The sequence below is a fragment of the Cyprinodon tularosa genome, unplaced genomic scaffold (assembly GCF_016077235.1).
Source record: "Cyprinodon tularosa strain WSP-4 unplaced genomic scaffold, ASM1607723v1 ctg88, whole genome shotgun sequence".
NCBI lineage: Eukaryota > Metazoa > Chordata > Actinopteri > Cyprinodontiformes > Cyprinodontidae > Cyprinodon > Cyprinodon tularosa.
The window spans coordinates 489,389-501,417 of NW_024039651.1; the positions used below are offsets into that span (position 1 = coordinate 489,389).

A 12,029-nucleotide genomic window follows, 5' to 3' on the forward strand; every position below is an offset into this window, starting at 1 on the left:
TCCTCTAAGAGCTGCTTCCCCAGGAGATACAATTAGAGAGAAACTGAGGCGGTCTGAGCCACCAGGTGGCAGTAGTGATCTGTGGAAAACTTGGGAAAAGGAGGGAAATCAGGAAATCTGTGGGGTTAAAAACCTTCTGATATTCTCTTACCGGTCAGCAGGAGATGTTTTGTTCTGCTAATAGATCTAAAAAAAACAGCATCACTGAATCCATAAACAAAAAACAATCATGATCGGAAGCCTCTAAACAAGGGGCTGAAATCAAAGATTAAAAATCCAGAAAAATTTCTGATTAAACAAGATGCTGCTAACGATGAAAGGCAGGTTGCTGCACAGGTGAGAAGAGGCGGCTGTGAGCTGAGTGTACGTAGACCGTCTACTGAGGAACACAGGTGACCGCTGCTGCCTGAGGTGCTTAGAGTAACCTGGCATTGGATGGCCAGCGTTTCCACATAGATAATTTCCTGCAGTCTGGGAGCAGAGCAACCCTCTTAGCAGCTTCACGACTGACTGGAGTGACTGGAGAGTAATGAGTGTGGTGTACAGCTGTTATCTAATTATGTGATTTCAGCAGGGTTAAAGGTTTCACCTTTCCTTCATGTTTTCCCTTTTAACAGACTAATGTTAGAACTAAAAAGGTTTTTATTTCACTATAAGATGTTATGGGTGTTAAGTTGTTTCCACTTTTATTACAAAAACTCCACAAAAATCCAAAGGTGGTTAATTGTCTTTCGTGTTGAAATTTTACTTATTCTGTTTAGATCTTTTTTAGAAATGAACGCACAAAAATCTAAGCAAGTAATTTTTTTTAATGGACAATTGTCCATGGAATGAGATGATTTAAGTTTCAAATAAGAAAAGAAAAAAACTGTTATCCTTTTTTCAGAGCCAAAAGTCAAACTCAATAGGCAGAGGATTTTTATTTCACTGCTCATATTCAAAAAAGATATTTATTTTTTATTTTTGCAATGCATTTCTTTAGTCAGTTACATTAAATCCGAAGCTCACTCAGAAAATATGGAGATATCTTTAAAGTAAAGGAGGAAGAAGGGAAGGAAAGAACCAGACTTTTGCAGACAGTAGGATCCTTGGAGAACGCTTTTTTCTCTGATGAACCAACTTTTGCCTTTCCTTAAAGCCGCTCCACCAGCTGTCCAACAGTCACCTTTACACTAAAAGCACCTTTAGTTTCACACTGAGCTTAACTTTGTTGCTGCTTTCTGAGCCACAGTCTTCCTGCCCTCCGTTAAAGCAGAACAGGATGCCATTTAGTCCTAATTGGTGCTTCCGGCGGTAAAATGCAAGCCACTAAAAGGCCAACGTCAAAGTTTGCAGAAAGTGAGCAATTAAGCAAAAAGTCATTTTCTTCTCTTCATACCCTCCCCAGCCCAGGACTTACAGTCCACTGTCCAGCGCTGAGGTTCTGCAGAGCCCCTGCTGCTGCCTCCAGGGTGTTGTAGTTCTGGCTCTCGGTCAGCAGAGACAGGTAGAGCCTCACCACTTCTGGCTGGTACAGCAACTCGAAGCCTGTAGGGGGACACAGAGAGACGAATCGCTGAGACCTGCTGGCTTGACAGAAGAGGCAGATCTGCTTTGTGGAGGAGCCAGCAAAAGTTTTATGAGAAGTTATCTCAGAGTCCCTCTGCACAACAAGAGGAAAGAAGCTTGGGTTTGCAATGATGCATGACTCTACTGGTAACGATGCAAATGCAACAAATCTGGGAATACATGTTTTGTTTACAATAAAAGTAAAACAAAAACAAATTCAGAACATTTATATGGGGAAAAAAACAACTGAAAACTAAAGATGAGAGCAAGTCTTTTAAAAAGTTGGAGAAAATTTCCACTCAGCAACATAAGAGCATCACCACCAACAACACTCGACTATAACAGAAGAAGACAAGGAGAGATTATCGATCCAACTCAAGGCTGAACCTCGAGTATTGGAGAGGGAGTTTTATCTCACTAACACACAAGACGTGGAGCCACAGCCGATCATTATTCCTCCCTCTGATGGAAACCTAATTACATTTATCAGCTATTAGACAGAGCAGGCTCAGCGAGGGAGGCAGAGGCTTCTAATAAAAACCAAAATCAAATTCATCCATCAAAGGGTTTTTGGTTCTTTAAACAAATAGGCTCATCAGCGTTTCACAAAGATCCAAAGGAACACAGAGCTGTACAATGTTATGTCAGGGACAACTGAACAATGCACGCGTAAACTGTTGAACTCTTTGAAGGAAGCAGAGGCGCAGCGATGAAAGCTTTGCAAAATCCAACCCTCCAAAATCTGTCACACAACTCTGATCTCAGGAATAAAGACCCTCTTTATAAAAGGGGGAATCACACTAAAGAAAGACAAGTTTAAACAGATGTTATTCACTTCAAATGTAATAAAAAAACTTACAGTTTTATAACCCATAAGAGGTAATCAATAAAATACTTTGATCTTACAAAGCTAGTCTGTAAATATGAGGACTGCACTATTATTTTCTCATCATTATTATTAGGATGCACTATTTTCTTTTCATTTATTGATCTACAAAAATCTACAAAGAAATTGTTTAAGTTGCTAAATATACTAGAAATTATATATATATATATATATATATATATATATATATATATATATATATATATATATATATATATATATATATAAAAACGCATGATACCATTTTATATAAATATATATCTAATTCAAATTGAATAGATTCTTATGTTTATATTTTAGTAGAGTTTTGTCTTAAACGGCAAAAATGGTAAGCTTTAGATTGTGTGTTTCGTTACTCAAAGGAACAATTTGATCGCATCTCTAAACTAGATGCTGAAATAATCGATTAATGACAGTTCATCATTTCAGCCCAATTGGAAATAAAAGTGTATCAACTTTCAGTGAAAAAGTCTAGACTCCTAACATCCACCTGATTTTGGGAAATTCTTGCCTATTTTGCAAACCCAAATGGAAATGCAAATAACTTAGGAACTGTAAGCCCATATTACATGTGTTATATCTTGTTTGAAGGCTAACACCTTCTAGTTTCTGAATATATACATGAAAATTTGGTGAGTAAAACACAGCCTAAGCTGCATCAGTTCAAACATGACTCAAAGTTCCTCTTTTTTTTCTCAAAAATAATAGGTCATTTTTGAACAGCAGAAATAAAGACATGCTTGCTTGTTGTGCTTTGTCATGTTTACATTTTGACCTGTTATACCTGTTTAAATTGTGTTAATTGTGCTTTGGTGCTCGCTTTGTCCTTAAAATGAACTAAGTGGTTGAGTTGTGGAGAATCTAAGCTTTCCAACTATGTTAACTCTCTATTGGTGAACATTTTACCGGTGTAATTTTTCATGCATTCTGAGTTATTAGCTGTAAATGCTTTAAAATAGTTTTGGAAGCTAGAACCAGTGATAAAGCAGGTGAAGGGTAAACCATCATCTTCACACCACAGTCACAAAAACATTTCAAACACATTCTAAGATTCATGCTATATCACTACATGTCAATTCCCATGTTTTTTAAGATAATTTAAACACAAATCTAATAGATAAACCTTACAGGATGCATTTTCATTAGTTTAATAAAATACATAAAGTTTATTTTTTGAATTGTATGATTCCTTTCTGCAATTCAAACAATAAACTTTATGTATTTGAAATAAAAACAAATCTAATAAATAAACCTTACAGGATGCATTTTCATTAGTTTAATAAAATACATAAAGTTTATTTTTTGAATTGTATGATTCCTTTCTGCAATTCAAACAATAAACTTTATGTATTTGAAATAAAAACAAATCTAATAAATAAACCTTACAGGATGCATTTTCATTAGTTTAATAAAATACATAAAGTTTATTTTTTGAATTGTATGATTCCTTTCTGCAATTCAAACAATAAACTTTATGTATTTGAAATAAAAACACTCATCAATATCAATTTTGAGTAAATATACTTTATTATTTCTAATTGCATAAACATGACAAGTATGCATTTTGAATAGATACACTTTATCTATATGCAAGATTTATTTAGCATGTTTATGTTAAAGTATGGGGGATTGGTTTTGTAGTAAAATTACATAAATCATAAAATTTGGATGAAATATTTTTGTGAGTTCATGTTGAAGGTTAGCCAAAGTTATAAAACTAGTAGCTTAAGAAATCGTTCAGGTAAATATAGCCGCCTTCTTTTTCTCTAGAATATCTTATTACATATTCATTCTTCCAGCCCTCCAGGCTCAGATGAAATGAAATATCTCTGTGTTCATTCAAGTGTTCAGAGGCCAGATTTTATCTGGAAAACTCCTTTGTTTTTCTGGCCAACATTATATAGTAACCCTGCAGGAGAAATGCACAAACGCTAACCAGGCTTTCAGAACATTTCAGATAATTTCTCTTTATGAACTTTGTTTATAAAAGAAGAGGAGGAGCTTCATGCGAAAAGGAGGAAACGGTAACATAAAGTTAAACCCTTGTCCATCTTGTCCTAAAATCCATCTAAATCTGCACCCATCATTTAGAGACAGTTAAGGCCTGACCTTGCCTCTCATTTTGCCAAATTCATACACACCAACATGGCTGTTAACACTTATGAATTGTGTTTTTCTTCCCTGTGGCGTTTCCCTTCAGGATCTCTCCACCAGAATGTGCGTGTGGGTGGAACTGCCAGATCGGGCGAAACTTACTGAAGGTGCTGTTTAAAAGATGTTGAATTTGCTCTCCAAGAACATCATTAAAAAGCTTTAAGGCAAAAATAAGCACTTTTATTTTAACAGCAGTCATTTTGACCCCAAAAAACTCAAGGTGACACAAACCTTTAGGAGGGAGAAATTCAGCAATAACTCTCGCCAAAGCACAACCTGAAAGATGTCAGAGCCAAGTTTGTACCATGTGCTAAATCACAGGAGAAGGTTTCCCTTAGGGGCAAAGTAAGATAAGAGGGATCCTACAAACCCTCCACTCAGCAACATTCTGCATTTGCCTCATATTTCCAGATGCAAACTCAGCAGACTGGAGCAGTCAGACCTGTTGTAAGACTTCACCTCCTTCACTCTGAAAATAAAATCTACAAAAGCTGCAACTTTTCTCTCAAAACCTTATTTGATCAAAATATTTTTCAAAGTTTATTTCTGGATTGCATTTTATTCATTACCAGTTTCTTTTGTTTGAAATCATAATGGAATAAAATTCCCTCCACATTGTCTGTCAGGTTCTGTCAGGGTCGAAGTTTCACTGCTTCTTCTCCCATTTTCAGCCTATTTTTTGTACATCAGAAAGGCTTTAAAAAAAAAAAGCTTAGAATATCTAGTCTGGTCCAATTGTTTGATTTTAGATCGCACTTATGTGGCATAGCAAACCCCACCGCCAAACAGAGGAATGAAATGAGCAAAGCTGAGCTTTTTCCACTTAATCATCCACCTGTTTCATTTGTTTGGGTCGGAATAAAATGGATAGTGATAGAAAGATTTTAGCATTAGACGAGTATTCCACTCATTAAGCCATACAATATCATTGCCAAAGCTTAAAAAACAAAATCTACATCAGCAGTGAAAGCTTAATGTCAGCAGTCCAGGTCGGTCCTGATTAGCCCTTTGCAGTTTGAATTCATGGCCGCCGCTAACTGTGGTGATGTTGCTGCTGGTTGTCAGTTTGTTGGACAGAATTTCAATCTGGACTCAGAGAGAAGCTGAGAAGCTGTCAGGGAGTCGGGACCTACTGCAGCTCTGAGCCAAACTGACACATAAATAGTTTGCCTCAACATAATCATCATTATCCTTCTATCTGTGTTTATTGGACCAAAAATCTGGTCTGTAATCTGGTCACTAAAATATACCATATATCCAAATATTTGTTTAAAAAGGTAAAAAAAATAATGTTTTTATAATTATCATTAGGAGCCTCACTTATCCTTATTTAGAGGTTCGCTCTATGTGCAACATTTTGTAGTATCTATGTTTAAGACTCTCTTTTTAAGTAAGGAAGTCACTCTTGACTAGTTTTAATGGGACTGACCACTTTTTAGTCTACCTATCAACATTTGGTTAGAAAAGCACCTCTGTTTAATGCTTCTGGAAAACCTGCAGACAACATCGCCACCCACTAACAATGCTAAAGTCAGCATATGCTTTAGATTAGAGATTGACCCCCACAAGTTCTTTAAGGCTGATGTTGAATATTTTGACATCAGTCCAACCGGTCACCGGGATGTGGTCTTGTGGGGTGGATTATTAAAGGCGATATTGCAAATAGAGGGAGCGACAATGCATCATGGCATGGCTGCTGAATAGGCCAATGCATGCAACTATTGCCCAAAAATAGAAGCCTGTTAATTAATAGGTCCTTATGGAGATTTACCAATCCGATACCTGGATCAAACTGACTATTTAGCTGGATCAATATTGTTGTGATATCAGATATCGGAGATCCAATCCAGTGCAGTTTAAACTGAATTATTTCTTTCATTTTACTGCTATTTATTAATAAATAAGCAGCTGTGTTTGTTTGTTACATTTTTATAACACTGTCTATATCAAGATTAAAGCCTTCAATCAAATAGCAAGATATATGGTTCATTCATTCAAGAGTTGAATCGGATATTGGTCGATTCAACGTATTGGTATTGAATTGGATCGGGGGGAAAAACTGTATCGGTGCAGCTCTAATCTCATGATCTTGGCACTGATCGCTGGCTTAATTGGTCATTCCATTCACCTGTCTAACTCTACCCAGTTTCTACTAATAACTGCTCATATGATCCACCTGCTCCTGCCTCTATTTAAGCTGCTTGGTCTCAGCCATCAGGGCCAGATTATTCTTGAGCCTTTGGTGTTAGTTTTCTAGCATTTCTAATAGTGTTCTTATTGTCATATCCTGACCCATTTCTGTGTTCACACCTTTGAGCCCGCCTGCCCCTGTCTGATCTGTTTGCCTGACCTGTCCTTGGATTCTGTTTGCTTCTACTGTGAATTGAACTGTTCTGATCTGATCTCCTGTCAGTTCTGTTTCCTTCAAAGATTCGGTGTCTGGATCTCTCTTGCAACGTCCGCTGCGTCTTGTCAGCCGACCGGCTGATATCATCTTTGTTCTTTGGGCACGGACTGAGCTGTAAAACCAGGTTAGTGACTCACACATTCATAATCATCCTCCATCAGATTATTGTAGTCACTAACATGTGTTTCTTTCCTTTAGAGGTTCCTGCCTAACACACCCTAACCTCTGCCACTAAATAAACACTTTTAAAGTTATCCCACTGTCTGTCTTGCATTGAATACTGGGTCCCTGTGTTCTCAGTCATTACAGAGATACTAAAAAACAAAAACACAATCTTAAAATGAAACAAATATTTCACTTATGGAAGCTTAGGCCTGGACTAAATTATACTGCACTGACTAACTGACTGGTTTCTGAATCGTTTAAACAATAAAACTGCAAAATATAACATTTCTAAGGATTTCAAGAACTGTAGTAAACCTAATGTCCTAATGTAATTAGTTACAGTTTGAAACACATATGGAGGAATCATAATCCGTATGTTGTCATTATACAATTAATAGACTAACAGATCTAAATAAGTATGATGAGGCGGCGGAGGGATGCTGTTTTTACCGAAAGGCTCAGAAAACTGTTTATTCCACACAAAATGACAGGTAACTACCAACCAAAAATAAGCTTTTAGTTGCCATAGAGACTGAAAGTGTGCGATGATGTTGCAGAGTTATAGTGTAAGAGGTAATAACAAGCCTTTTTGCATTTTTGGTGCATGCGGACTGCCTCAAGTCATCTGATTCAACATCTTCAGGGAGCTACAGTATTTCTTAAAATTCTCTCATGTATTCAAATGACTAATCTAAATAAATGTTGTCCCTCTATAGTTTTTATAGTTTGGAGGAACTTGCTCATTTCCATTTGGCCGCGTTAACATCTCACTCCTTTGGCTCTACATCTAACATATGTGCTATGCGGTGATGTTGCACAGGCTGCAGGAGTTTAAATGAAATTTCCCTTATAAAGCAGGAGGTATCCATTTGGATTTGCATGATGTGTCACAGGAGCCACATGGGGACTCAGAGAGCAGAGGAGCAGTTTCACTAAGGCCTGCTGCAACAGCTGTTTCCCTGCATCTCTGCAGGTTTCCTTCTAAACCTGATTGGCTGAAGCTGCTTGTTCTTTGTTTTATGCTGCAAATGACACTGACCACCACCAAACCCCTCCTCCCCCCCAACATGCCCCTAAACCAGTTGGATAAACACCATTACTAGCATGTGAAAAGAATGTAGAAAGAGGATTAGTTGCTTTAGTTTCTGTTATCCAGCTGCTGGGGTCATATATATATATATATATATATATATATATATATATATATATATATATATATATATATATATATATATATATATATATATATATATATATATATATATAGAGTGGGGAAAATAAGTATCTGACCCTTTGCTGATTTTGCAGGTTTGCCCACCTACAAAGAATGCAACAATCTACAAATTTAATCATCTGTACATTCTAACAGTGAGAGACAGAATCCCAAAGAAAATTCCAGAAAACCACATCATATGAATTTATAAAAAATGATAAACTTCTGATGAGAAAAAACAAGTACATGACCCCCTACCAAACAGCAAGTATTCTGGCTCCTACAAGCCAGTTAGTCTTTCTTTAGGACACAGCCCCAATCCCAACCAATTATCTACATCAAATACACCTGCCTCACCTCGTTACCTGTATAAAAGACACCTGTCAGCACCCAAACAACCAGCATCCAACATCACCACCATGGGCAAGACCAAAGAGCTTTCTACAGACTTCAGGGACAAGATTGTTGATCTGCACAAGGCTGGGATGGGCTGCAAGAGAATCGGAAGGCAACTCTGAGAGAAAAGATCAACTGTAGGTGCAGTTATCAGGAAATGGAAGAAGCACCACACCACCGCCAACCTTCCTTGGTCTGGGCCTCCACACAAGATCTGGCCTGGTGGGGTGTCCCTGATCATGCGAATGGCGAGGAATCATCCCAAAACCACAAAGGGGGAACTGATAAATCAACTGAAGGCAGCTGGGACCACAGCTACAAAAGAAACGGTTGGTAACACACTACGCCGTCATGGATTGAAATCCTGCAGTGCACGCAACGTCCCCCTGCTCAAGAAGCGACATGTACAGGCCCGCATGAAGTTTGCCATTCACCACCTGGAAGACTCAGAAGAGGCCTGGAAGAAGGTGATGTGGTCAGATGAGACCAGAATAGAACTTTTTGGCCTCAACTCAACTCGTCGTGTTTGGAGGGCAAAGAACACCGAGTACAACCCAAAGAACACCATCCCCACCGTCAAGCATGGTGGTGGCAACATCATGCTTTGGGGGTGCTTTTCAGCCAAGGGGACGGGGCAACTCCATTGTATTGAGGGGAGGATGGGCGGGGCCATGTATGGTGGAATTCTGCACCAACATCTCCTTCCCTCAGTGAGAGAGTTGAAGATGGGTGGAGGATGGGTGTTTCAGCACCACAACGACCCTAAGCTCACCGCCATGGCAACAAAAGAGTGGCTGAAGAAGGAGCACATCAAGGTTCTGGAGTGGCCTAGCCAGTCTCCACACCTGAATCCAATTGAAAATGTTTGGAGGGAGCTTAAAATTTGAGTTGCCAGGCGACAACCTGGGAACCTGAATGATTTGGAGGCTGTCTGCAGGGAGGAGTGGGCCAATATCCCTGCTGAAATGTGCACAAACCTTGTCACCAACTATAAAAACCGTTTGACATCTGTGCTGGCCAATAATGTTAATAATATATACTTGTTGTTCCTCATCAGATGGTTATCAATTTTTATAAATTCATATGATGTGGTTTTCTGGAATTTTCTTTGGGATTCTCTCTCTTACTGTTAGAATTTACATATGATTAGAATTGTAGATTGTTGCATCCTTTGTAAGTGGGCAAACCTGCAAAATCAGCAAGGGGTCAAATACTTAGGCCCCGTCCACACGAAGTCAAAATGAACACGAAACGCTAATATTTTCCAGAACGTTTGTCGTAAAGACGGAGACATAAAATAAATGTGATCGTCCACACGAATGCATGGAAACGCTGCAAAATGTATGCCAGGCCTGTAAGTGGCGCTTTGGTGCCAAAGCAAAAATAGGCGACGAAATGTGGGGCATGTGCACTAATATTTATACATGGTTGCCCTGCGGGTCAATTTTCGTGGTTCAGTCAAATTCAGGTGCTGAACTATGTCGTCGATATTGCTCTGTTCTTCCTGGAGATATTCCAGAAGAAGAAGATTCTGTTGTAAGCCCGACAGCAGGGTGAGTAGCATGAGCAGCAACCATTCAACACAGTACGGCGCCATTGTTGTTGTGATACTGTGTCGCGCATGCGTGTTTAGAGGCGACGCTATGACGCATGCGTGTAAGAAAAAAAAATGCGGTTAGAGCTTAAAGATGGAAACGCGAAAACAGCGTTTCAAAATCTTCCCACTCTGAAGGCTTAATAAAAAAAAGATCGTTTACAGACCCCCGAAACGCCGACTTCGTATGGATGAGAGGCTGGTTTAGTGAAAAATTTGTGCGTTTAGGCTTCGTGTGGACGGGGCCTTATTTTCCCACTGTAGATCCATTGCCTGTATTTTCCCATTCTAATAGACTGCAGAATATTTCATTACAATTTTGTCAGATAAACAAAATGGAGCTATTAAAACTGGAGAGACTGTATACATGTAAAAAGTATTCCTTCCTGTGTGTACAGCTGCTGATGAGCTCCTCACATTTCTTTAGAAACCATCAGCACACAAATAACATGACAGGAGCGCTTGCAGAAATAAATTAGAAACCCAAGGATGTCCAGAACAAAGCAGAGAGCAGTTAGGGCTAGGGTACCCAGGAACCCCCAGAAATGAGAAACCGGGCAGAGTTATACAGGTGAATGTAATGAGCAATCAAACCATCCCCCAGTTCCAAGATCATCACACTGGGGGATGCTCTTTATGTACATTAAGCAAAAATCCAAACATTTCTTACACATACTGTTTAGCCGTGCCAGATTAAATTTCTGCTACATAAGGGCTATTGCTTTTATTTTTATCTGCATTATCTGCTTTTTCCCAGTAATTTTTGTTTTCAAAAAATGTATAAATGTGCACCTGGAACCAAAAATGATTAAATAATAAAAGCCATTACTGTTTAATAGAAAATGTTAACTGGTCTGTATCTATAAATATTCAATCATAATTAACATTGAAAATCCCAAAACTAACCAAGATATGAGTAGGTGTTAACTTAAGCCTTTATTTCTACAGGCAGGTTTATAACAATAGCAGATTCAGACTTTCAAACTTTCCATCTGTCCAATAATAAGTCAACTCAGCTTAATTAAGTCCGATTGTTGATTTTTTGTTGAAGGCCCTAGTTAGTTCTACTGCCACTTCTACTAATGTTCACAGAAACTAGTCCTTTGATATCTAATATTATATTGTTATCATTATCATCTGTGTTGTATTGTTATGAACACACTACAGTCCTAAAAAAACTGAATTCAGGATCAAATTTATTTCCCTCCATAAACTAATGCATCAGTTAGACTCATTTCAATCAGCGATTCTCTATCGTCTCTTCAAAAGACGACTGTTGTGAATTTAATTACAGACAGATGTTGAGGTCAAGTGTCAGTGATGTAACAGGAGCGACTCCCCTCTGACTCCCCTCAGATCAGATCTGCTCGGGGCCCCGCCCCGTCTTCTGACATCATCATATGGCAACTCCACTCGGACAAACTGTATTGCACCCTTTTCTTAAAGTCATAGCGAAGCAGCCGTTCTAACCGTTGCATTTCTGAATTCTCCCGAGTGGTGCACAACTTTACACGAGTGAATAAAGTTAATGTGATTGGTCGTTTATCAAGGGGGCGGGATTGTTGTGGCGGAAGGTTCGCAAGCTTTTTGGTTGTGGCCGGTTTATCGGATGCATCTTGCTAACCAGTTAGCAACTTAGTGCTAGTAGGTTCCCAATGGGAAATTC

General features: G+C 38.6%; 1 protein-coding gene across 8 annotated transcripts in view; it reads right to left on the reverse strand.

Moving 5' to 3' along the window:
- arvcfb (ARVCF delta catenin family member b) overlaps positions 1 to 12,029 on the reverse strand; it is a 386,639-nt gene that overhangs the window by 17,848 nt on the left and 356,762 nt on the right. For all 8 annotated transcript variants that reach the window (XM_038273622.1, XM_038273620.1, XM_038273621.1 and 5 more), the window contains one exon: positions 1,400 to 1,527. In XM_038273622.1, coding sequence (XP_038129550.1) covers positions 1,400 to 1,527 — 128 coding nt within the window. The remainder of the gene's footprint in view (positions 1 to 1,399; positions 1,528 to 12,029) is intronic.